This window comes from Lichenostomus cassidix, chromosome 18 (genome assembly GCF_008360975.1).
Source record: "Lichenostomus cassidix isolate B80296 chromosome 18, HeHo_3.0, whole genome shotgun sequence".
NCBI classification, from domain to species: domain Eukaryota; kingdom Metazoa; phylum Chordata; class Aves; order Passeriformes; family Meliphagidae; genus Lichenostomus; species Lichenostomus cassidix.
In genome coordinates, this window is record NC_139498.1 from 3,483,471 (window position 1) to 3,507,244 (window position 23,774).

Sequence of the window (23,774 nt, forward strand, 5' to 3'; positions counted from 1 at the left end):
TCTGCTTGTCTGTTACCCAAAAGCCCAGGGTTTTTCCCCAAGTACAGGGCAGCCACCAGCCAGGACAGTTCAGTGGGAGTTTTACTGTGAAGTCCCACAGGGATCCAGTCCATCAACAGCCCAAGACACTGTCCTGGGCTCTGCTCCCAGCCCCAGGCAGGGCAGCTGCTCCTTTGCCACCTCCTTTCGTGACAGGATTGTCCTGGGTTGCCACAGACACGTGGCAGGGTTGGGGTCAGCAGGGGTCTCTGAGGGCGGCCCGAAGCCACTGCAGGACATCGGCCAGGCCGGTGCCATCGCGGGCGCTGACCTCCAGCATGGTGACGGGCTGCGTAGCACAGGACACGATGTCCTGCATGCGGAACAGTGACTTCATCTCTGCCAGCGACATGTAGCAGGGCAGGTCACTGCAATGGGGAGAAGGGAGGCTGCAGCAGCTCACCATGATGGCTCCCCTGCCCTGCCCTGCCCAGCCCAGCCCTGGCTTAGGGGTCTCCAGCCTGGGAAGTGCAGCAAAGCACAGCTGCTGCTCCCTGGCACCCCCACCCTTCGGGTGACCCTCCTCCTCACATCTTGTTGAAGAGGACCAGGACAGGCACAGATGCAAGAGGCGTTGCGGAGAGGACAGAGAGCAGCTGGATGCAGGATGAGGAGACCTGGGTGGGGTTGGAGGCATCCACCACGAACTGGAGGGAAGAAGGGAAAAGTGGGGCGCAGGTGTGCAGAGAGCAACCCCGGGCCGGGCTGGACCAGAGCCAGCCACACAGGAGGGAAATCCCACCACGGGGCGAAACTGACGGGACCGACCGCGTCCATCCCTCGGGACTGTGGCCCCGAACGGGTTCCCGGTGCTGCTCACCAGGAGAGCGCTGCACTCGCTGTAGTAGCTGGGCCAGATGGGGCCCATGCAGCCGCCCAGCTCCCGCACGGTCACCTTCCGCGGCAGCCGCAGGTCCGTCAGGTTGGTGCCCACCTGCGGGACAGGCGCCCGGCTGAGTGCCGCCGTGCCCCGGAGCCCCTCGGCCTTCCCGGTGCCCCTCGGCCCCGCCGGGCCCCACCTACCGTGGGCAGCGTGGCCGGAGGCTCGCCCAGCTCGGCGGGCTCCTCGGCGCTCAGCTGTGCCTCGCGTTAAGGACACAGCGGCTCCGGGAACGGAACGGGGACGCGGTCCGCCGGCCTCCCGGCCCGCCCCCCGCCGGTCCGTCCCTCCCCACCTCCCCGGTGCCCCCTGCCCGACGGATATGGCGCAACCGCCGCACCAGGAGACTCTTCCCGCCGCCCGCCGCCCCCAGCAGCAGGAACGTGGGGGGGGAGCGCCCCGCGGCCATCGCGGAGCCGCCCCGCGGAAACGGCACCGCCCCGGCGGAAGCCGGAAGCGGAAGGGCTGCGGCGGGGCGGGGAACAGACCGGGCCGGAGCGATCGGGCTGGGCCGGCGGCGGGCGGACACCATGGGGCGCGGCGGCGGCACCTTCGAGCGGCTCCTCGGTACCGACGCGGTGTCCTCGGCGGGCGGGACGGGAACCGGACCGGAGCGCGCCGTTTGACCGGGCCGGGGTCCGCAGCGCTCGGTCCCGGCAGCGGGCGGGCCCAGGGCACGGCGCTGTCCGGGCCCGGTCGGGTCGCGGTGCCGCAGCCCAGTGCCGCCCGGGAGGAGCGGCAGCGGTGGGGCCGAGGTTACCGAGCGCCCCGCGGTGTCTGAAGCGGGAGGGTTGGTGCTTTCTGGGTGAAATCGGGGTTTTATCCCCGAGCCTCGGGGCAGCGCCACGCCCGGAGCGCTTGCAGGGACGCGGCGGTGGCGGAGCGGAGTGGCGGGGAGCAGCGCGGCTCACGGCGGCCCGGTTGGTTCATTGCAGATAAGGCCACGAGCCAGCTCCTGCTGGAGACAGACTGGGAATCCATCCTGCAGATCTGCGACATGATCCGTCAGGGAGACACCCAGTAAGTGCTCCGTGGCTTTTGGACACGCTGTGGGCACAGGTCTCGTGTTGGTGCAAGGAAGGAAACCCTTCGAGGGTCTCGGGCCTCCCAGCCCATGGTAGCACACATGTCAATACATCCTTCCGTGAGAGCATCAGAAGGGCTGTACAGCACACTGCAATGTGCTGGCAATTCTTCCCGGACCTTGGGGGCTGCAGATTACCCCTGGCCTGAAATCCTTAGGGAAACTCAAGCTTGAGTGTGCTTATTCCTTCCCTTCCCGGGTTAGCTCAGTGAATTATGTACCCCTGAACTAACTGTGCCCTCGTGTCAGGGTGGGGGTCGGCGGGTTGTCAGCAGCCTGTGGGATCTCCCCTCAGATCCTCAATCCCCTGAAAACATTTCCTCTCTTCCCCTACCCAGAGCAAAATACGCTGTCAATGCCATCAAGAAGAAAGTGAATGACAAGAATCCCCATGTGGCCCTGTATGCTCTGGAGGTAACAGCACCTGGCTGGGAGCACTGCGGGGTCCTCTTACCACCTGCCTTCAGGCTGCACAGCTCCCTGCAGCACAGTGTGGAGCCAGACTCTTCCTGACTCTGACACAGAGGTTTTGGGATGATCAGGCCAGGGCCTTCATGCTTTAGTTCCATTTCGGCTTTGGAACAGGCAAAGCTGAGACTTGGGCTGCTGTCCCCAGGGTTGGTTTCCATAGAGCAGAGGCCCCCAGCTCTCCATGGAGGTGAAGGGCAGGTGGCTTCCACTGCATGGAGTGGATTGACATGGCTCCAGCACACCTCATTGCTAAAATAGTGCCCCATATTCAGCCTGTAATGTGTGCTGGGACCTCTACAGGTTGCAGGGGAGGCAGGAAGCCATAGGCTGATGTTGTCCTTGGCCATTGCAGGTCATGGAGTCAGTGGTTAAAAACTGTGGCCAAACAGTCCATGATGAGGTAGCCAATAAACAGACCATGGAGGAGCTGAAGGAAATACTCAAGGTAAATAAATTTATTTTACTGTCATTTTTTTTCCTGTGGACTGACAGCAGCAGCAGGAAGAAATGTGTATGTCCTGTCTTGTGTTCCATTTGGGAAAGGAGCAGAAGGGAAACTGGAAATGCACTTCAGAGAAGAGCAAGCTATCATGTGGTGTGAAGGGGTGAGTGTAGGCAGTGAAGGAGGGCTTCTGGGAAGAGGAGATGTGGTGGGAGCAGGGGTTTGGCTGTACTGTGAATGGCAGGAATGTGCTGTGGATGCCTGGGCCATTCCATGATAAACTCACCTGGATGCAGCCCTTTGCTTGGGACAGCAAAGGAAACCAGCTGGTGGCCTGGCACCTGTACCAAGGACCTGGGCAGTGGAGAGGTGAATTCCCTCCCGTGGAACAATGTGAGACACATAGGCAGGTAAAGCAGCAAAGGGGAAACCAACTGGATCTTCCTCTGTGAGCTCTGCAGGATGTCACCGTGGCTACTTGCACTGACAAGCTGTTGTTACAAGCTGTCACCAGTCTGATGCCTGCAGGAGCTTTGTATGTCCTTGGACTGGGGAATTGCATGAGTGAAGTGAAAATGAGAACTCCAGTCTCCAGCTTCCAGCACAGAACACAGTGCCCAGACAAGAGCTTGTTAGCATCGTACTGTTCCTTCCTTACAGCTTCCATCTACCACCAGAAACAAACAAACAGGTGACCCAGATCCATGGAGGATGAGCTGTATGAGTCCTGTCACCTCACACACCAAGCAGCTTGTCTCTCCTGTCACCTTCCTGTTAGAGCTGACTCAGTCTCTGTTCAGGGTCTTCTCTTGAGGCAGGAACAATGCCACAGCGTGACAGCCAGGTGTGGTAGCACAGCCACTCAGGGCCTGAGGAGATCAGATCAGATCCAGGGATTTTGTGGTTCTCTCAGTCCTTGCCTGCCTCAGAAGTTTCACAACTGTGCCATTCTCCTCCCACACTTGGAGTTTTGCTGCTTATGAGCACCCAATGCTGGTAAAACAGTCCAAGTTCTGATGAGGTTCAGGGCTGTGACATGTATGGAATGCAGGATTTTGCCAAATATTCTAGAAGCTGGAGCCCCAGGAATTGTCAGTAAGTGATGCTGTGTAGGCCAAGTTCTTGGCTGAAATCGGAGCTTGACGGTGCTCCTGTGCTTCCTGGGGATTTCTGGAACAGCCAGTCATGTGGATGTGATCACTTGGGCAGCTGATGACAGGGCAGCTCCAAGGCTGGCTGAGGTCAGAACAGGCTTGCCAACTTTTCTTCAGTTCCTTGAACTGTGATGCGTTTGCCCCTGCCTCCAAAGGGCAGCTATCCCAGCTGTCCTCACTGTGTCACATCCTGAGATGGTTTTGAGTACTCCTGGACTGGAGGTGCTGACATCATCCAGGCACCCCACCACCACTGTCAGTGGGCAGGCAAGGCAGGCTGTGCTGTACTGGGCAGCTGAAGGTCATACTGTGTTCTGACTGTGGGATGGGTGGCTCTTGTGAGGGGGTGGACAGAGCTGCTGGGCAGGCCCCAAAGCCACTGAACATTTGCTCTAAGCATCAAGGCCACAGCTCTGTTCAGTTGGTCTGTGCTGTTCCGAAGGACGTTTTGCTGTTTGTGTTGGCAGGGGCAATGGGGCAGGTGAAGGGGTCTGTCATCTGGGCTGTGCATTGTCCTTACTGCAGATTTCTGACAGTTCTTACCTCCTCTGAGTACTCTAAAGTCTATCTTGCCTGAGTGGTATTTCTGGCTTCTCTTCAGGGGGTTCACAACATCATTTGGGTTTCAGGGGCATTTTCTCAGATTTTTTTTTTCATCCCTTCCTGTGCAGAGGCAAGTGGAGACAAGTGTCCGCAGTAAGATCCTATACCTCATCCAGGCCTGGGCTCATGCCTTCCGCAACGAGCCCAAGTACAAGGTGGTGCAGGACACCTATCAAATAATGAAGGTTGAAGGTGAGGACTGTGGCCCCAGGTGGGGGGACACCTGGTGAAGCTGCTCTGCTCTATGGGAGCTTTGGCAGGATCCTGCCTGCTACGAGCAAAATCCAAACTTGAAACACTAAGCTCTTTCTTGGTTCCCAATACTCAACAAACCCCTCAGGGGGACTAAATCCCACTGCAAAGATGGGACAGCCCCATGGTCCCAGGACTGGGGCTGCCTTGCTCTAGGCCTCCAGCACCTCAGGGCTGGCAGGGAGACCTGAAAAGCAGGAGCTGCAACTGTTCTTAGGGAGACTGGCAGCAATCATGTCATCTGCTGTGGGGCAGTTCCTTCCTCACAGGTTTTTGTTCCTGCTCCCAGGATATGTCCACACTCCCACTTCCTGAAAGTGTTGGTGTGACATTTTCCCTTCTGTGCCAGTACAGCAGTGTCCTCCTTAAGGTCAGGGACACGCTGCTGCCTGTGCTTCCTTCTGTGCGCCAGAAACTGCAGGCAGTGGCAGAAGCTTGGAAGGTCAGTCCCCCACCCTGAGCTGGTGTTGCCAAACTCTTGCCCTTCAAGGGCTGAGACTCACAGTCCTGCCTGCCCATACAGTGGGCTTTTTATCCCCCCCATGCTCAGTTCAAAGTATTGAGAAATAATGTGCCTTATCCAGAGGCTTGTGATGTCCCTTGTGGGTGTGGAAGGGAAACAATTGGGGATTGTCCTGAGACCATGGCTGAGGGGAGGCTGCTGCTGGTGTGTCAGAGGGAGGCACTTATAGCATGAGCTTGCAGGCACCGCGACCTTCCTGTGCCAGAGGATTCCTCTCACAACAGGACTCCATTTCTTCTCCCACAGGTCACGTCTTCCCGGAGTTCAAGGAGAGTGATGCCATGTTCGCTGCCGAGAGGGTGAGCTCTGTGGTGGGGCGGAGCAGCTGGCACTGTGGGACAGACCTGTTTTCCCATCCCCTTCCTGCCAAACCTGCAGGTCTTGCATTCCTCCATTTTGTGCAGCTGGGAGAACTGACCAGGACAGGGAGTCAGTCCCATCATTCCTCCAGCTCACTGGCCTTGCAGCAGCTTGGCAGGCTGGACGTGGCAGCAGGGCATTGCTGAAGTGATTGCTGTGCAAACACTTCCCTAGCAAATCAGTACTGACTGGGAAGGCATCAGTCTTTAAATAACACTAGAGCAGATAACTTGCGGGAAATAATATTTCCTGTTGAGCTGCAAATGCCTCCAGTCTCCACCATGAGGCATGAGAGCCCTGTTAGCCATCAGAGCTCCTGAAAGGCCCAGTGCAGATGTGCTCCTCCCTCATTACGTGATTTCCCTTGACCCTGACAGGCTCCAGACTGGGTGGATGCAGAGGAGTGTCACAGGTGCCGAGTGCAGTTTGGCGTTGTGACGCGGAAGGTAGGTGCTGCTCCTGCCCCTCTGGGTTCCCTGCTCTGCACAGCCCTTGGGCCTTGCATAACTCCCTGCAGGACTTGCTGTGTGGAAGTGTGTTGGGGATGGACCATGTTTCCTGTTTGCTGGCAGGGAAATGCCACGAGTGTTTGAGTGATGTTGGCTAAAGGAGAAGGAAGGTCTTGCCACCACACTCATGTCTCTTGTCCTTCACAGCATCACTGCCGGGCTTGTGGGCAGATCTTCTGTGGGAAATGCTCCTCGAAGTATTCCACCATCCCCAAGTTTGGGATTGAGAAGGAAGTGAGAGTCTGTGAGCCCTGCTACGAACATCTCAACAAGTCAGTACCCTTCGTGGTGGGTTTCTTTGTCTGCGACAGCTGGGACTGTGAGGGGGGAAGCACAGTGTGAAGCCAGCTCTCTGCAGAGCACAGCGAGGGCTTCCCAGGCTGTGCAGGCTGGGCTGGGCCCTCTTCCTTCTTGGGAGTGGGGTTTGCTGCTGGGGTGCAGAGCTGGGGCTCTGGTGTGGAGGAGGGAGCATTCAATCCATACTATTACCTGTCACTACAGGAAAACTGAGGGTAAAGCTGCTGCCACCTCTGAACTGCCCCCCGAGTACCTGACCAGCCCCCTCTCTCAGCAGTCCCAGGTGAGCAGCTGCCCTGTAGGTGATCTGGTGATTCTGACCTATTTGTTGATCCCATTACTGACCACCTCCTCATCTTTACACTTCCAGCTGCCTCCAAAGCGTGATGAGACAGCTCTACAAGAGGAGGAGGAGCTCCAGCTGGCTATTGCCTTGTCTCAGTCAGAGGCTGAGGAGAAAGAGAGAATGGTTTGTTCCCTGCTGGGATCTGGGAGGGGTCATTGCTCTTCAGTCCATCTGTGCTGGGCCATAACAGATCTCTGGACATGTCCTGGTGTGAGCCAGGCACAAGCTGTGTTGTGGTTAGTTTGGAGAAGTCAGGACTCTCTGAGTCAGCAATTTTCTCTTTTGCAGAGGCAGAAAACAACCTACTCCATGTACCCTAAGGCTGAGCCCACTCCTGTCACGTCATCGGCTCCCCCGGTCAGCACACTCTACTCCCCACCTGTGGTATGTCTGTGGCAGCTCCTGCACGTGAAATAGCTGGACACAGGCCACTTCCTGAGCCTGAGTCTGCCCTGTTTATGTCCAATTTAATCCCCATTCTGAGGGAAAATATTTGCCCCATTCAGCCTCTTGCTCCTTCACTGTGTTGTGAGCAAGAAGGTGTGTTCTCAGCTGGCACTGAGGTGTCTCCACTGCACCAGTGTGTGTCCCCTGTGAGGCTCTCACTGATGCTCAGCACCAGTGGTCATACATGGCCAGGTCTGAGCTGAACATCTGTGTGGGACCTGGGGATCTCTGGTTTTGCTGAGCTGCATTTCCCCATTTGTCTCTTTCCAGAATTCGTCTGCTCCCTTGGCTGAGGATATTGACCCAGAGGTAAGGATCCTGGCCCTTGTAGTCTGCAGCACAGGCTTGCTCCTGCAAGGCAGTGATGTTCATCTTCCTTCTCTTCCTGGCAGCTGGCTCGATACCTGAACCGCAACTACTGGGAGAAGAAACAAGAGGAGGTTCGCAAGAGCCCCACACCATCAGCACCCCTGTCCCTGACAGAGCCAGTTGTGCAGCCTGGAGAAGCCCACCCTGCTCCTCTTGGGGTGGTTGAGGTAAGAGGGGGCCTGGGCCTGGGTCTGACAGCTACCGAGGGGCAAGAAGTACCCGACTCTTTGGCTCTTCAGGCTGGCTGCTGGCTCTTAGCACTGGGAGGTCACAGCTGACTGGCTGCCCTATCCTTCCTTCCAGCAGCAGTACCAAAATGGGGAGTCTGAGGAGAACCACGAGCAGTTCCTGAAGGCACTGCAGAACGCAGTCACCACGTTCGTCAACCGTATGAAGAGCAACCACATGCGAGGCCGCAGCATCACCAACGACTCTGCCGTGTTGTCCCTCTTCCAGTCCATCAACAATATGCACCCGCAGCTGCTGGAGCTGCTCAACCAGCTGGATGAGCGCAGGCGTGCGTGGGACCTGGGGGAGCTGCTGGCCCTGAGTGTGGGTGGGCGACAGCCAGGGCTTCCCCAGTGTTGGGGTTCAGCATTCCCATGATGCAGTCTCACTGGAGAGAAGCTACTGTGGAGTGCGGGGGCAGTCTGAGTGCTCTGTCCCCATGTTCCTGAAGCTGTCCCTTCCCTCCCCAGTGTACTACGAAGGCCTGCAGGACAAACTGGCCCAGATCCGGGATGCACGTGGGGCTCTGAATGCGCTGCGGGAGGAGCACCAGGAGAAGCTGCGCCGTGCAGCAGAGGAGGCAGAACGGCAGCGCCAGATCCAGCTGGCACAGAAGCTGGAGATCATGAGGCAAAAGAAGCAGGTGAGGCAGGGAAGGATGCCCAGAGTATTCCAGGCCTGCCTGCACTGTTGCCCAGCCCAGGGCTGGCAGGGATGGCTGCCATGGTAGGAGGGGTGTATGATATCATGGCTCCCAGCCACCACAGCCACGTTCCCACAGGAGTACCTGGAGATGCAGCGTCAGTTGGCCATCCAGCGACTGCAGGAGCAGGAGAAGGAGAGGCAGCTGCGCCTGGAGCAGCAGAAGCAGACCATCCAGATGAGAGCCCAGATGCCAGCTTTCTCACTGCCTTATGCCCAGGTACAGCTGCTGGGGCAGGCACCCTCCTGCCGGGTTCCAGGGACTGTGGCCTAAAGCTGGCTTTCCTTCTCCCACCAGCTCCAGGCCATGCCCGCAGCCAGCGGGGTGATCTACCAGCCCTCTGGGCCCACCAGCTTCCCCGGCACCTTCAGCCCAGCAGGCTCCGTGGAGGGCTCTCCCATGCACAGCGTGTACATGAACCAGGCTGCACAAGGGGGAACAGGGCCATACGCTGCCATGCCTGTCACTGGGACTGGTACGTTTGGCATCTCAGCCCATGGAGGTAGGGGTGAGCCCAAGGTGGTTGCTCCAACCTCTGCTCTCTCCACGCAGATCCCAGCATGGTGAATGCCTACATGTACCAGCCAGGTGCCAGTGGTGGGCAGGGGCCTCAGCAGGGACCGGCAGTGCCCACCACCACCCCTGCATATTCGTCCTACCAGCCCACACCCACACAGGGCTACCAGGCAAGTGAGGCAGCACAACCTGCAGCCAAATGGGGCAAGGGCTGGGGGGTTCTGTGGGGCTGGCCAATGTACCCAAATTTGGCAATGGGATCTCTGAGCAGGAGGGAGGACAGGCTGGTTAGTCCCAGGTCTCCAGATATGCTGCTCTTGCTGTGGGGTGGGCTGGAGTCAGATCCAGTTCTGGGCTCAAGGGCCTTGTCTGGAGATGTGAGCAGTTGTTGCCTGTGCCATCTCTCACTAGCCTCTCCCCACAGACTGCAGCTTCACAGTCACAGAGCATCCCAGCCATCTCCCAGGCACCCCAGTCGGGCACCATGGGCTACATGGGCAGCCAGTCTGTCTCCATGGGCTACCAGCCCTACAACATGCAGGTGAGCACTCCCTGCTTGGGCATGAGGGACAAGGTGTGGGTGAGCTCCAGGCCATGGAGCCATCCTGGGAGAGGTCTGTTGGAGGGTGGGGGCTGTCATCACTGCCCTGTGGGTGCTGCATGTACCCCAGCCCCTCTGACACCCACCCCCTTGTTCCCACAGGGTCTCATGTCTGCCATGCCAGGCCAGGACACAGCTCTGAGCAGCCTGCCAGCCCAGCAGTCCTACCTGCCCGGGCAGCAGCCCCTCTACCAACAGGTGAGTGCCACCAGCCCAGGGGGTCAGGACACAGTAGGACACCTGTGCTAACAAAGCCACATGCTAACAAAGCTGCCTCCTCTGTTCCAGGTGGCCCCAGCTGGGGGTCCCCCTCAGCAGCAGCCCCCACCAGCGCCTGCTCCTGGGCAGCAGCCCCCGGGCAGCGGAGAGGCCCAGCTCATCTCGTTTGACTGATCGTGGCCACAGGGCACAGTGATTCCGGGGGTCCTGTGGGTCTCGTGTAACACTACTCTTCATCTGAAATAACTCTGTACTTCGACTACTCATCCTGCCCCGTGGCCCCATGTCCCAGGGGCCACGGGGCCATAGGCACCTGCTGCCGGCTCTGGGGACCAAGGGGCAGGGGCACAGCCCCCCATGCCCTGCAGCCTGGGGCAGCAGCCCACTGGCTCACCCACCCACCCCTGGCAGCTGGCGGCCCCTGGGGCCGGGTGGGAGCTCAGCGGGTCCCTGTCGTTGCCCCGGGGCTTGTGGCCACAGGCCCCAAGGGTGCAGCGCTTCAGCCCTGCCCGGTCCCTGGCACCAGCTTCGCCCCATCCCTGCTGAGTCCCGCTCCCTGTAGCGCCCTCGCGGGCCCGGGGCCCTTTGCGGGCCGGCCTGTCCTTGTCCTCGCCCCTCGCAGGGGACACCGAGCGCTAACGGTGACAATAAAGTATTGGAACGAACTGCGGCCTCGTGTGCTGGGCGGGGGACGGTGCGGGAGTGCGGGACCCACCGGGGCATGCCGCCGTGGTCAGGGCATCCGGTTGCCAAGGGGTGATAGGAGCTCCGGGATGCAGATCCCTTTATACCCCCGCAGTGCTGGCCAGCTTCAGCTCAAATCGAGCTTTGGACACGTGAATTTCTTCCCTACGGTGTCTGGAATGTTTCTATGCTGTAGATGGGTAGTCCTAAATTATTAAGATTTATGGGCCTTAGAATGACTTACTGCAATTAATGAAAGTCAAAAAGGTAAAATGGCAAGGCTTCAAGACTTTATTTTTGTTTGTTTTAATTTGCATTCATTATGCTTCAACTTTACCATTAAAGGTAATGTACAGCGTAGAAATGTAACCAATTCTCCTTCCAAGCCTTCTGGAGAGGAAGTGATTTCTGTTCCTTCAGAAAAGAATTTTGTTTCGACTCTTGTTTGAAACTGCTAATTATAAATAGTAGTGGATTTCTTATGATTGATTCTGCTTTTCTACTCTACCCGATTTTGCCTACATGTCCCACTACAAACCGGTTTGCCCTTCCTCTATCGCTATTGGCTCTCTGTCGGTACCGAGCGCCGCCCAGCCCGTCCCGAGCGGCAGCGCGGGGCCAGCCGGGAGCGCGGGGCGGAGCGTCCGGTGTCCTCGGGGCCGCCATGCTGCCCGCCGCGCTGCCCGCCGCCCGCCGGGCGCTGCTCCCGCTGCGGCCGCGCCCTCCGCGCCCTCTGCGCCCCGCGCTCCGCTCCGTCCCCGCCGGGCTGCGGGCGCTCGGCACCGGCCCCGCGCGGCGCTCGGAGGCGCTGGCCGGGGCGCCGCTGGACACGGCCGCCAAGGAGTACTCGCCCAAGGTGCGGCAGCTGGTGCGGGACATCGCGGGGCTGACGCTGCTGGAGGTGGCTGATCTTAACGCGCTGCTCAAGGTGGGTACCGGGGGTGTCCCGGCCTAACCCGGCTCGTCCCGGTTCATGCCGGCCCGGCCGCGTGCGCCGCCTGACCGGCCGCTGGTGCCGCTGCTCTTCCCGCAGGAGACGCTGAAGATCCCGGACGTGGGGGTGATGCCCGCGGCGGCCGCCGCCTCCCTCCTTCCCGCGCAGGCGGCTCCGCAGGTACCGGGCGCTCCGGGAGGGGCGGGAGCGGGCAGGGATCCCACGCGCGGGGGTGGGCGACGCCGGTGGGTTCTGCAGCGGGGCTTCACCACGGTCTGGGTGCTTCCAGGAGGAGGAGGAGGTGGTCCCTCTCAAGAAAGAGAAAACACATTTCAACGTCCGGCTGACGGAGCTGAAGGCCACTGACAAGGTGAAGCTGATCAAGGAGGTGAAGAACTTCGTGCCAGGAATCAACCTTGTGCAGGTGAGGGGTTGCTGCCCCAGGCTCTGGAGTGTTGCCCCCAGGCCCAGATGGATCCAGCAGCCTCAGCTGCTGTTCAAAGAGGGCCTGGATTTCTGTGTTTAGCACAGTCTGCCTGTGTGCATCTCAGTGCAGACATGGGGAACAGGATTTGGTTGCACCTTTGTCTGACATTTTTCCTTGTCAGAAGCAGGGGGATGAAGGAGGAGCAAAGGACTCAGAGACGTCCGTGCCAGCCTCAGCTTCTCCAAACCTGAGAGCTGCTGTGAGCTTTCTTGCACAGTTCAGGGGTAGCCAGGATCCTTCACTACAGATGTGTTTGGCTTGCCTTTCCCAAGGCTGATGTATTTCTTAATGCAGACGAGCTTCTCTAATTCACACGTCTTGCAGTCCAGGCTTCCAGTGTTTGCAGGGCTCTTCGTTTTGTAGGTGGTGCTCCTTCTCTTTCCTGGGAGAAGATGGACCTCTCAGCCCTGGGCAGTGTCTGAGCTCAAGCCCTTGACCTGGAATGTGGGCTCAGCATGTTGGGTGATGAAGCTGCTACTGCTGAAGCATGTAACGAGCTGCACTTCTCCACAGGGTGATGCTTTCATATCTTGGGGTCAACAGTAGCACTGTCCAGTTTTCAGCATTGCAGTGTCTGTTCCTGTTGTATTCCAGGAGAGCAGAAGGGTTTGCAGATAATGTTCTGACCCATTCTTATTGCGGCATTGCAAAGCCAGCAGAGAAAGTCAGTGGCATGGGTGCAAGTTTGGCTGTGCTACAAGGATAATTACCTGTCATTATGGTTCTTCTGGAAGTTGTTAATCTATTATTGGTCTCAAACAAACATGAAAATACCAAACCCTGTAATGGACGTGATCAGCAGATAGTTAACTTGAGAGCTGATGCTAAATGAGCTTGGCTTAGCATGTGGCACCTGTTGGATGAGCTGTTCTTAGGTGCCAGTTATTGCAGGCAAACTCAAGTGTGATGTACCCAAGCCTGGCACTTTGGGGGAAACACACGACACAAACGGCTGCAGAGGTTGTGTTCAAAGTGGAGCTGAAGCACTTTTATCGTAAACTTTACTGCCATCCAGTCAAGGTGTTTTTAACGAGGTCTCCAGGGGAATCTGCCCATGGCATGTAGGGCTGCTGATAGTATGTAGGGAAGCACAGCTAGTGATGACTTTGAGCACTGTTGGGACCCAAACATCAGTCCTGCAGCAACAACTGCGTGATGAGACAGGTGTGTGGTCAGCACACGCCAGACCAAGGCTGTCTGCACCTCAGGAAGCTCACTGGGAGTTGCCCAGCAGATGCTGACCCTGTGTCATCACTAGCCCTGGGCTCTAGCTGGATTGGGAACACACTGCCTCTGCCCCATGGCTACTGCTACATGGGTCCCACTTCGCTTGGGTTCTGCTCTTCTTCCTGCTGAACACCAGGAACAGCTGCTTCTCTTGACTGGGGCTGCTTTAGAATGGAGTTGCACTTGGTGAACAGGGTTCAGAAATGAATAAACTGTTATGTTGCCTGTCCTCATCACAGTGAGCCTGAACAGGCTCCTGTCCAGTTCCTGTCCTGGTGAGCAAAGGCATTCCTGCTCCGCCAAGCACTGCCTTCTAACCCCAGAAAACAAAAAAAGTGCATTTTTCTGCCACCACAGATACATCGTCATTGAACCCAGCAGGAATCAAAAGGACAAAACCTTTCTGCCAGCACGGTAGCTGGTCTGGTCAGTGCTAAAAACCCCTGCAGTGCTGTGGTAGAGAGCTGCTGTGTGTAAGAGCAGGAGGGTCTGACCACAGCAGAGGCTTGTCCTCTTTGGCTCACTTCCTTCTCTATAGCAGCACTGCAGTAAATTCCTTAAATTAGCTCAACAGTTTTCCAGTTTGCCTTAAGTATTGCAGTGCTGCTTAGTACCAGTAGTTTTGCTTTAAAAATCCCTAAAATGTCAAAATATTGTGTTGTCAAGTAGTCTGTGCTGGAGCTCTGTTTTACCCAGTGCAGCTGTGTCCCAGCCCTGCGCTGGCCTCCCCTCCTGCTGGTTCAAGTATGTGAACCAAAACATTGGCACTGAGCAGAGCCAGCCCAGCGCCAGGCGGATGCTGCCTCAGCAGGTGGGCTCTGCCTGCACCCAACACCCACGCAGGCTGGGGTGCATATCTGGGAGGATCAGGCACGTGGTGGAGGGAATTTAAGAGCAGTGAATCGCTGGAAAAGGTTTCCCAGTGGACGTGCCATCACTTGCAGTCGGGTTAGCCGCCTTCTGGTGGGATGTGCCGTAGTTCAAGTGAAAGTCTTGGGGTTTGTACTGGTCGGTGAGTTTCCGCGGTTGGTTTAAGCAGAGGTCAGGATCATGGCTCTAAATCCAATAATCCAGTTAGTGAAAGCCAGTTTACAAGCCTCGTACTTTGTCCCTCACAGGCAAAGAAGCTGGTGGAGTCCCTTCCGCAGGAGATCAAGGCAAATGCCTCCAAGGAGGAAGCAGAGAAGATCAAAGCAGTGCTAGAGGCGGCAGGAGGGACTGTTGTTCTGGAGTAGTCTCACCATGGAGAGACTGGTGCTGCAGCTTCTGCCCAAGCTGGGCTCCGGACCTTTCCGAGTGCACTTGGCACAGTGGGAGTACTTTCACAAAGAATGCTGTATAGTTTGGCAGAGCTGCTACCTCCTGCCATCACCATGAACTCTATCTTATAAATATCCAAAAACAACTGTAAAATGATTCATCTTTCTCAAGTGCTAGTCATACCCACGCCTCCCCATTTGATGGAATCAGAATGGTTTAGGGTGGAAGGGACCTTGAAAGATCTCATTCCAACCCTTTGCCATGGGCAAGGGATACCTTCCACTGCCCCAGGTTGCTCCAAGCTCTGTCCCACCTGACCTTGAACACTTCCAGGCATGGGCCAGCCGCAGCTTCTCTGGGCAACCTTTGCCAGGGCCTTACCACCCTCACAGCCAATAATTTCTTGCTAATATCTAATCTAAACTACTGAGTTTGAAGCCATTCCCCCTTGCCCTGTTACTACATGCTTTTGTAAATAGTCTCTCCATTTGTCTTGTAGCCTCCCTTCAGGTACTGGAAGTTTGCACCAGTGCATCACCCCACTCCTTACACTGCTTTTTGCTGATGGTCTCACTTCTCTATTAATTATTAATGAGAAGAACCCACTTCCACAGGTTGTGGAGATGCGTGAGGGGTGGGAATGAGTATTGTGGATAATCCGCCGATTATCCCTGCGCTCTGCGTGTGCACGCAGTTTGTACCTGTGCATCCCCCACCTCCTCACCCCGCCTTTTGCTGATGGCTTCACCTCTCCGGTTTTTAACCCCTGTTAAACGGCAAGAAGCCACTTCCACGTCCTGGAAACGGAGATGTGTGTGGGGTCGGAACGAGCATTCTGCATCCTAGGGCTGCGGCGTGCGCTCCACGCTCCGAGACGCGAGCCCCGGGCCCACCCCCCCCCCTTCCGGTAACGGGAGGGGGCGTGGTTTAACGGGAGGGGGCGTGGTATCGCCCCGGTGAGGGCGTGGCTTGTGGCAGAAGCGGCGCCCATGGCGGAGCGGCGCGTTTCGCGCTGGTACTTCGGCGGCCTCGCGTCGTCCGGGGCCGCCTGCTGCACCCACCCCTTGGATCTGCTGAAGGTGACGAGGGGACACGCCGGCGGGTGGCTCTGACCGCGTGGGGAGGCGGTGTAGGGGGATGCGGGGCGGCTGTGAATGGTTGCGGTGGTTTGGGGGGGGCTGTGAGGGGATGGGGAGACGGTTGTGGAGGGCTGGTAGAGGTTGGGAGGGGCTGGGGAGGCGGTTAGGAGGGGTGGTGGTGGTTGTGAGGGTCCCAGAGAGGCTGTGAGAGGATGGAGAGAAGGTTAGGGAGAGTTGGGACTGGCTGCAGGGTCCCGGAGTGGCTGTGAGGTGGTGGGGAGGGGGTTAGGGCGAGTTGGGACTGGCTGTAGGGGTGCAGAGTGGCTGCAATGGAGCGGGGAGTATGTCTGAGGGTCCCAGAGCAGTTGTGAGGGGACAGGGGATGACTTTGGGGGACTGGAAGTGGCTGCAAAGGCATGGGGAGCCACTGTGAGGATCCCGGAGCAGCTGAAGGACTGGCTCTTGGGGACTGGGAATGGCTGACAGAGAAGCGGAGGGGGTGGCTGTGAGGGTTCTGGAGTGACTTTGAGGGGATGGGCAGCTGCTCTGAGGTTCTGGGAAGCAGGCTTGAAAGTCCTGGAAGGGCTGTGAAGGGATAGGGACCAGCCGTGAGGGTCCCAAACCGACTGAGAGAGCTGGAGAACAGCTGTAGGGGAAACAGCTGGGGAAACAGCTACTGGGGGTCGGTTCTGCGCAGCTGATTCATAGCTGTGCAGGGACACAGCCCTGGGCCAGGGGACAGGTCTGAGGGGTCACAAGACACAGCCCAGGAGCAGGGGCAGATGTGTGAGTGAGTGGTCTGGGGAGCTCAGGGTGCCAGCCCTAGGAGCTGTGGAGGACACCTTGGCCAGCCCTGCCTGGGCATGGCAGTGGCTCTGGTGCCAGCAGTGTTGGACACTGGCCCACTGGGCTCTGAGCCCTCCGGCCAAGATGTCACCTAGGCGCCACAGATGACCTGGCATGCCTGCTCCCGCACAAAGGGCGCCGCGCGCAGCCCTGTGCTGCCAGCACCCACGGATGGGGCAAATGCCAACACTGCCCAGAGCCTTGTGCGCCAGCCAAGCGGCGACGAGCCTGGCAGCAGGACAGGCTGCAGAGGGGGAGGGAAGAGCCAGGCGAGGACAGGACCTGCCCTGCCCAGGGCCATGCCCTTCGGTATGGCTGGGATAGGCAGCCCCTTTTCACCCCATGGCATCGAGGGAGGGGAAGATGTTCCAGGCACAGGCCCAGGGGAGGAGCCAGCCCTGGCAGGGAGATGCTGCCTCCCCAGTGCTCGGCCTGTTGCCTTGTCCGGCTGGCCCGTCTGCCCAGTGGAGGTGGCTGCCAGCCCGTGGGAACTTGTGTGGGATGCCCTGGCAAGGTGCTAAGAAGGGGAATTAGTCTGGCACCTGCCTCTAGGTCTGTCTCTGAGCCAATGTGATGGCTGTGACGTTTGGGCTGCATCCCCGTGCTGTCCTGTGTGGATGTGCAGTCCCTGCATTCCTGCAGCTGTGAGCAGCACAGCCTAGCCGGCTGTTTTTGCCAGAGGATTCACGCCTGAATATTGAATGCGGACCTGCTTTTGGGCAAGAGTTCCCCCACAGCAGGGGCTGACGCCGGGCCTGGGGAGGTACAAGAGGCCTCAGGATCTGGCAGAGCAGGGGACGAAGGGCACTTCACTGCACCTCTGGACCTTGGCCCCAGCGAGAGGCCCTGGCCAGCCTGCCGGAAGAGTGCTTGTGCCCTTAGGCCAACTGTGCTGCCACTGGCTCTCCATGGGCTGCTGGTCCTGCAGCGACCAGTAATGATCACAGCCTGGCCAGACCCTCCCATGCCTGCCCACCTGGCCTTCCTGCAGCCCTGGGAGTACAAGCAGTGGAGCACATCCCTGCGTGGCTCTGCCTGTCCTGCCCACTTCCTCTGTCCCAGGCTGCCTACAGCCACAAGCAGATGTGGGCACATACCACAGCCGCAGGCAGGGTGGACACACATCCTGACATCCAAAATCCGCCTGCTGGGATTGCAAGCAGCAGGCCCCTGCACCCCTGCTGTTGCCCTGTAAGGGAGACAGTGGCTGTTCCCAGTGTCCTGCAGCGTGTCCTGCAGCCCAGCTGTCCTGTGGCTTCCGTAGTGGGAGTTGGGCCTGGTCTCCTGACAGTGGCCTTTTGCTCTTCTTATCTCCTGGGGCCTTTGACCCACATGTGGTCACTGCAGCACTCATAGCATGATTCAGCCCCAGCCAACACAGCTCTCCTGTCCCAGCCAGCTCCCGTGTCCCCGTTGCCCCTGGTAATGGTGGGAAGCATTGGACTGCTACAGGCGGGAGGAGGAGCACCTCGCCAGCTGTGGGGTTGTCTTCCTGCCTGTGTGATTCCTGCACTGGGGGGGAGGGAAAGTGGCTCGGGAGGCTCGCTACTTTGCATGACCGTGACTTCACCAGCCCGGCTGCATTCCTCCGAGCAAACCCACACTGGGCACTCACTCACTCACTAACTGCTGGACACAACACACACACACATTCCTTCCGCCACCTCGAGGTGACCCAGGGCCCTTCTCGGAAGAGCAGGTGCCACCCCTCCCCTTGAGGCCTGCTGCTGTGGGCAGGTGCCTGGACACTCCCCTTTCCCTCACTGCCTCCACCCCTCTGGTGCCAGGCTGGGCCAGTCTCCAAGTCCTGCTCAGGTGTGGGGAGCCCAGAGCTATTGCTGTTGGCTCCTGTGCAAGTGCTGTTAACCTGACACGTGCTCAAATCCATGCCTGGTCCCTGCTCAGTGCACTCCCATTCCCTGCCCAGCCTGGTGCTGGGCTGACACTCTTCGCTCTGCCCCAGGTCCACTTGCAGACGCAGCAGGAGGTGAAGATGCGGATGACGGGAATGGCATTGCATGTGATCCGCACCGATGGCTTCCTGGCTCTCTACAATGGTCTCAGTGCCTCGTTGTGCCGGCAGGTGAGTGCACGGAGCTCCTGCCACACGTGCTGCAGCTGACTAACTGCCCTGTGCCAGGGGCACCGTCGCTCATTTCACCCTCATCCAGATGACATATTCCTTGACTCGCTTTGGCATCTATGAGACTGCAAAGAAACACCTGGGCCAGGGCGGCCAGGGGCCTCCCCCCTTCTACCAGAAAGTGCTGTTGGCTGCAGTAGGAGGTGAGCCAGGCAGTGGGTCCCTTGCCCTGGCTCCCTTGGGATGAATAAGCCCCTGACCCAACTCTTCTTTGGCCACAGGTTTGACTGGTGGGTTTGTGGGGACTCCGGCTGATATGGTGAACGTCAGGTCAGTTCTGTCTGCATGACTGGGGCTTTTGGCCAGTACATGACAGCATTTTGGATGATGGGTGGTGCTGGGGTGCTCTCCCCTGGCCAGACTGCCCCATGGTCAGTGAGCCAGGAGCTCTGTGCCCGGGATAGCCAGAGCTGTTCTGCTGTTTGGTGATAGCCACCAGTCCTGCGTAACCCTCAGGGGGAGTGGGAAGGGAGGCAATTTTCTTGCCCCTTTGTAAATGGGCAACACAATTCCACTGCCCTGGACTGGGGTCCCCAGAACTGCAGGGGACAGTGGGGTACCTGGCTCCCCCCTCACCTGCGGTGCTCTGCCTTCTAGGATGCAGAACGACATGAAGCAGCCACCGGCTCAGCGACGCAAGTGAGTGAGGTGCCAGGGCGAGGGGCGCTGGGGCAGAGGGCTGGGAGGCCTGGGGAGGCCGCTGGGACAGGAGGTGATCCAAACGGATCGGCGCTCCCGGGGCCGGTGGTTCGCGTGGCCGCGGGAGGGCAGCACTGCACCGGCGGCGCGGCCCGGGCACCGGACCGGGAGCGGCTGGGTCTGGGCCGGAGCTGCCGGTGCCCGGGGAGAGCGGCGGGGCTGCCTCCGTTCTGGGGAGCCTCGGGTCCTGACCCCTTCCCCTCTCGTTCCTTGCAGTTATTCCAATGCCCTGGATGGCATGTACCGTGTCCTCCGGGAAGGTGAGGCCGTGCCAGCCGTGTGGGTGAGCTTGCTCCGGTGTCCTAGCAGGTGCCGGGGCAGAGTTTATCCTGGGAGTTCGCTCATCCGGGGCAGGGAGAGGGGCCGGGGGATGCCCTTGGGGCTGGGGGAGTCCAGGGGAGCGCAGGGTCTGGCACCTCTGCACTGTCTGGCAGGGCCTAGCAGCTTGCATGTACTTGGTGGGAAAGGGTGAGCTGCTAGGAGCTGCAATAGAAAAGTGCAGGAGGGTGGAGCTGGTGGAACAGGGGATGAGTGAAGGCAGAGAGGAGGTCATGCTGTTTTGAAGGACTTCCCTACTCCTGGAGCCTGTTTGCTATGGTGTGTTTCAGGCAGAGCTGTGTGAGGAGCTGGGGATGCAGACCAGGCATGGAAGGAGACTTCAGGGGTAAAGGCATGTGAGTGATGGCAGAGAACTGTGCTGATCCCAATCTATCTGTCCACAGAGGGCCTGAAGAAACTCTTCTCAGGAGCATCGGTGGCATCTGGCCGTGGGGCCCTTGTTACTATTGGGCAGGTAGGACAGCTCTGCTGGGCAGTAGGTGACTGGGGTAGGGACTAGGATGGTCCCTGGTGTGGCAAGCAAGGGGGAACATGTCACTGATTCACCATGTCTCTGCAGCTTTCCTGTTATGACCAGGCCAAGCAGCTGGTTCTTGCAACTGGATTGCTGTCAGACAACGTCTTCACTCACTTCCTGTCCAGTTTCATCGCTGTGAGCAGGGCTGGGGCCGGGGGGGCAGAGCTGGGGCTGGGTTTGCCTGCAGCCAGGATCAGGGTGCCAGGCCGGGGCTGCCAGAGCTGCCACTCTGGGCTTGGACAGAACATGCCAGGCCCAGTGGCCCCAGGAGGCTCCTGGTGTCAGGTCCCAGCATGGCTCTGAGTCTCTCCAGTGACCACAGCAGTTGCTGGCACCAAGGTCTCCTGACTTGGCTGACTCTCTGCAGGGCGGGTGTGCCACATTCCTGTGCCAGCCCCTGGATGTGCTCAAGACCCGCCTCATGAACTCCCACGGAGAGTACCGAGTGAGTCGCCCACCCTGCCCACCTTGCTGCTGCCTGTCCTCCCATCTCCACGTGCCAGCCTCTGTCTCCCAGCCCCTCCCACCTCATCTCTAACCCTCTCGCTCCAGGGTGTCGTCCACTGTGCCATGGAAACTGCCAAGCTTGGACCCCTTGCCTTCTACAAGGTACCCAGCTGGGAGTGCATGGGGTGGGGCAGGCTGGGCTGAGCTGGGAGCAGAGGTTGCAATCCAGAACAGTCCTGGGGCAGGGGGCCTTCCAGGCTCTGCTGTGGCAGCCCCAGCTGCTTCCTGCATCAGGCCTTTGTCTGCCTGGCCCAGGCTTGGCCCCAAGGTATTGCAAACCCTGGCCTCAGTGGGATTCAGCCTGGGCCCAGGCACCACAGCTGTGGCACTGTTGTACCCATCAAGCTCCCAAACACTGGTGCAGGTGCCAGCACCGATGTGTGGAGCAGGGGGGTTGGCACTGAGACCTGTGTGCAGTGTGAGGGACATGATGCAGCAGCACCTGCTCTGCAGCCCACAATATGTGCCTGGCCAGTGCTGACCCACTCCTGCCTGCCCATGCCACTGCCAGGGTTGGGCTGCTGGGACTACCAGTGGTAGCCACACACTAACTCTCCCCCTTCTTGCTGTCCCCTTCCAGGGCTTTGTTCCTGCTGCTGTCCGGCTCATTCCTCAGACTGTTCTCACCTTTGTCTTCCTGGAGCAGCTGCGCAAATATTTTGGGATCAAAGTGACCACCTGAGTCAGAGGGACGGGACCCTGCCTTGCCCCAGGGGGGTGAGCGTGTGGGTCACCCCAAGATCTCAGAACCCCTCTCTGCTCTCTGGGGCCAGTGCCATTCCCCCTCCTCTCAACCCCACTCCTGTGCCTTGCCAGCACCTGTAGCCAACCCCCCCCACAAATGCCCATCTCTTGTCACCCCCATTCTCAGCATCTCCATTACCTCTGCACTACTGCTTTTGGGGGTTTCTGTGGGGTTTTTTTTCTGTCTTTCCACTGCTCTACTGGCCCTGAGTTCTGTCCTTGCTCCCCCTCAGCCTTGTCCCCAGCGTGCCCCAGAAGCAGAACTGTGCTATCTCAGGGAGGAGGGAGATCAGATGCCTGTCTCTGTACCTCATCATAGAGCTCCTGGGGCTAGGGGAGTTACTGACCCCATGGCTGTGGGGCTGTGGCTGGGGCAGTGTGTGTCTGTCCTCCCTCAGTGCCTTGAGTCCCCATGCTCCCCCTTACCCCAACACCACCCGGACCTCCTGCCCTTCTCCTGGCCTCCCACCCCCTGCTTCTGCTTGGCCAAAACTCCCCAGCGTTGCTGGCTGCTGGGCTCTTCAGGGATTGTGCCTCATACCAATGATAGTGGGAACATGGCCTGGCTCTGGCAGGGCCTGGCAGTGCCTGCTTGAGGACCCAGCACTTGCTAACCACAATGTACCTACCCCACACTGGATCCAGCCTCTGTGAGGGCATCTCCCCAGCACCTCTCTGCAGCCTCACTCACCTTGGGGCTGGGCAGCCCCCCACCCCTCACAGCCCCTCACCCCGCACTGCCCAGCGTGTGGTGGCTGCGAGCACCAGCCCCTCCACCATGTGCCCTGTGTGTGCTGGCCCCAAGGAATCAAAGAACTGGAATATCTGAGACCTTAATGTATAATAAAGAGTGAATATGCACAGGGCCTGTGGTCCTGTTAGGAGGGGAGAGGTTCTGCACCCCCTTTTCATTGCTGAGGGTTTGGGCTGGGAGCTGAGCCCCCAGAGCTGAGGGAGAGTAGAAAGGCTTGGCCCCTGACACCATGCCAAGAAGAGGGCCTTCACCCTCTGTGCCCAGCATCCCTGTCCCCATGTGCAGGGGGAGCTGTGGGCAGGCTCCACAGCCAGGCCTGCGCCAAGCTGTGCCCAGTCTCAGCTGGACAGCAGCTCCAGGGCAGGGCTGTGCCAAGGGCGCCCGTCACCTCTGCGGGAGCTGCCTCCTGGATGTGACACTAATTGGGCTGCAGCAGACTGAACAGAGGCAGCCTGGCACAGCAGAGCAGTGAAAGCTCGTCACCTTAACAAGGCCTAATGATGGTAACTGGCATCACCACTCTGGGCTTATGCCCAGCCCCATCAGAGGCCATAGGCAGGTGAGTGCCCAGGGAGCTGGGCCCTGTCCTTGCAAGTAGCTGAGGGCTGGCCTGCCAAGCTGTGCTCCCTCAACCCCCAGGTTGCACAGCACTGCTCCTGGGGCTGACAGGTACTGCTCTGTGCCATGCAAAGGGCCAGCATGGAGCAGGAAATGGAGCCCCATAGCCTCCCCAGCAGCACAGAGCCCTGCTCAGCCCCATGACAGCCGGTGGCAGGGACATTCCAGCTGGGCTGTGGTCCCACCAGCTGTGCCAGCCCCACGCTCACGGTGTGCACGTACCCTCTCGCCGCATCCCTTGTGGCAGCTGGACTGCAGCAGTCACACTGGCAGGACAGCATGTGCCAGACACAGCCTTGAGCACAGCGCCCACAGCTGCAGTGCGAGGGCACTGCTTATCTCTTCAGCATCAGAGAGCATGGGCTGGCAGCAGCCTGTGGCTGTGTCTGCACTGGCTGCCCCCTGGTCCCACCCTGCCCTTTGCCAGGGCTCCAGCTGCTGCCTGCAGGGGCTCCCCTAGGGCATGTCTCTGTCCCCAGCAGGTAGGGCAGGAGGCTGCCAGTCCTCCCCCAGTGCCCCCATCCTGGCCTGGAAGGGTGCCGTAGCCATCTCCGGTGGGGCAGCTGTGGCTCCAATCCCCGTAGCAATGGCAAGACAGCCGCAGGCCCCAGCGTGTGCCCGGGCTGCTCTGCCCATACCCACAGAAACTTCCAAACAGCGGCGGCCGCGCAGAGTGGGACCCCGACGGAGGCAGCCCTGGGGGCTCCGGGGAGCTGGGGCCAGGCCGCGTGGACTACCGGGGCCCATGCTGCCTGTACCAGTGCTGCCGCGGCCGGCATGGCCACCACGTCCTGCACAGCTCAAGGTAAATGTGTTCGTGCCAGGTGGCCGCGGCAAGGCACCCCCGAGCCGGGGGCTCCCCCGGATCCCTCTTCAGTCCCAGCCAGGAGGTC

At 59.2% G+C, this 23,774-nt stretch overlaps 4 protein-coding genes across 6 annotated transcripts; 3 read left to right on the forward strand and 1 right to left on the reverse strand.

Annotated features, from left to right (window-relative positions):
- Positions 1 to 63: 63 nt before the first annotated feature.
- On the reverse strand, positions 64 to 967 carry ARL16 (ARF like GTPase 16). Its single transcript, XM_085077537.1, has 3 exons — positions 860 to 967; positions 571 to 686; positions 64 to 407 (listed from the first exon to the last, which is right to left on the reverse strand). Exons 1-3 carry the CDS (start codon positions 905 to 907, stop codon positions 236 to 238), a joined length of 336 nt encoding a protein of 111 aa, XP_084933663.1. The 5' UTR covers positions 908 to 967; the 3' UTR covers positions 64 to 235.
- HGS (hepatocyte growth factor-regulated tyrosine kinase substrate) lies at positions 894 to 10,708 on the forward strand. Of its 3 annotated transcripts, XM_085077530.1 has the most exons (22): positions 894 to 973; positions 1,063 to 1,117; positions 1,243 to 1,486; positions 1,855 to 1,939; positions 2,342 to 2,417; positions 2,827 to 2,919; positions 4,742 to 4,865; positions 5,695 to 5,747; positions 6,186 to 6,254; positions 6,465 to 6,589; positions 6,819 to 7,083; positions 7,249 to 7,344; positions 7,678 to 7,716; positions 7,800 to 7,943; positions 8,083 to 8,293; positions 8,475 to 8,647; positions 8,786 to 8,926; positions 9,005 to 9,182; positions 9,260 to 9,393; positions 9,648 to 9,764; positions 9,927 to 10,022; positions 10,113 to 10,708. In XM_085077530.1, exons 1-22 carry the CDS (start codon positions 897 to 899, stop codon positions 10,215 to 10,217), a joined length of 2,700 nt encoding a protein of 899 aa, XP_084933656.1. In that variant the 5' UTR covers positions 894 to 896; the 3' UTR covers positions 10,218 to 10,708. The 3 variants fall into 3 exon arrangements, with proteins under 3 accessions (XP_084933656.1, XP_084933655.1, XP_084933654.1); XM_085077529.1 differs by lacking the exons at positions 894 to 973; positions 1,063 to 1,117 and having other exon boundaries at positions 1,258 to 1,486; positions 6,819 to 6,897; positions 6,985 to 7,083; XM_085077528.1 differs by lacking the exons at positions 894 to 973; positions 1,063 to 1,117 and having other exon boundaries at positions 1,259 to 1,486; positions 6,819 to 6,897; positions 6,985 to 7,083; positions 8,080 to 8,293.
- Positions 10,709 to 11,353: 645 nt separating this feature from the next.
- MRPL12 (mitochondrial ribosomal protein L12) lies at positions 11,354 to 14,788 on the forward strand. Its single transcript, XM_085077542.1, has 4 exons — positions 11,354 to 11,655; positions 11,761 to 11,841; positions 11,951 to 12,085; positions 14,494 to 14,788. The coding sequence occupies exons 1-4, from the start codon at positions 11,392 to 11,394 to the stop codon at positions 14,608 to 14,610; spliced, it is 597 nt and encodes a 198-aa protein (XP_084933668.1). The 5' UTR covers positions 11,354 to 11,391; the 3' UTR covers positions 14,611 to 14,788.
- Positions 14,789 to 15,557: 769 nt separating this feature from the next.
- On the forward strand, positions 15,558 to 22,398 carry SLC25A10 (solute carrier family 25 member 10). The gene is made up of 11 exons (XM_085077541.1): positions 15,558 to 15,714; positions 18,524 to 18,643; positions 18,732 to 18,846; positions 18,925 to 18,973; positions 19,301 to 19,342; positions 19,619 to 19,662; positions 20,125 to 20,195; positions 20,301 to 20,393; positions 20,626 to 20,703; positions 20,811 to 20,867; positions 21,346 to 22,398. The coding sequence occupies exons 1-11, from the start codon at positions 15,625 to 15,627 to the stop codon at positions 21,445 to 21,447; spliced, it is 861 nt and encodes a 286-aa protein (XP_084933667.1). The 5' UTR covers positions 15,558 to 15,624; the 3' UTR covers positions 21,448 to 22,398.
- The last annotated feature ends 1,376 nt before the right edge of the window (positions 22,399 to 23,774 follow it).

Bases quoted from the DNA above. Each gene is read 5' to 3' on its own strand.
- SLC25A10 (XM_085077541.1), top strand. From the start codon at position 15,625: ATGGCGGAGCGGCGCGTTTCGCGCTGGTACTTCGGCGGCCTCGCGTCG. The intron at 18,847-18,924 runs GTGAGCCAGGCA...CTTTGGCCACAG, and splicing joins GCTGTTGGCTGCAGTAGGAG to GTTTGACTGGTGGGTTTGTG. The intron at 18,974-19,300 runs GTCAGTTCTGTC...TCTGCCTTCTAG, and splicing joins GCTGATATGGTGAACGTCAG to GATGCAGAACGACATGAAGC.
- HGS (XM_085077530.1), top strand. From the start codon at position 897: ATGGGGCCCATGCAGCCGCCCAGCTCCCGCACGGTCACCTTCCGCGGC. The intron at 2,418-2,826 runs GTAACAGCACCT...TGGCCATTGCAG, and splicing joins TGGCCCTGTATGCTCTGGAG to GTCATGGAGTCAGTGGTTAA. The intron at 7,944-8,082 runs GTAAGAGGGGGC...TCCTTCCAGCAG, and splicing joins CTCCTCTTGGGGTGGTTGAG to CAGTACCAAAATGGGGAGTC.
- ARL16 (XM_085077537.1), bottom strand. From the start codon at position 907: ATGGGCCCCATCTGGCCCAGCTACTACAGCGAGTGCAGCGCTCTCCTG. The intron at 687-859 runs GTGAGCAGCACC...TCTTCCCTCCAG, and splicing joins GCGAGTGCAGCGCTCTCCTG to TTCGTGGTGGATGCCTCCAA. The intron at 408-570 runs GTGAGGAGGAGG...TCCCCATTGCAG, and splicing joins CTGGTCCTCTTCAACAAGAT to TGACCTGCCCTGCTACATGT.
- MRPL12 (XM_085077542.1), top strand. From the start codon at position 11,392: ATGCTGCCCGCCGCGCTGCCCGCCGCCCGCCGGGCGCTGCTCCCGCTG. The intron at 11,656-11,760 runs GTGGGTACCGGG...CTCTTCCCGCAG, and splicing joins ATCTTAACGCGCTGCTCAAG to GAGACGCTGAAGATCCCGGA. The intron at 11,842-11,950 runs GTACCGGGCGCT...GGGTGCTTCCAG, and splicing joins CCGCGCAGGCGGCTCCGCAG to GAGGAGGAGGAGGTGGTCCC.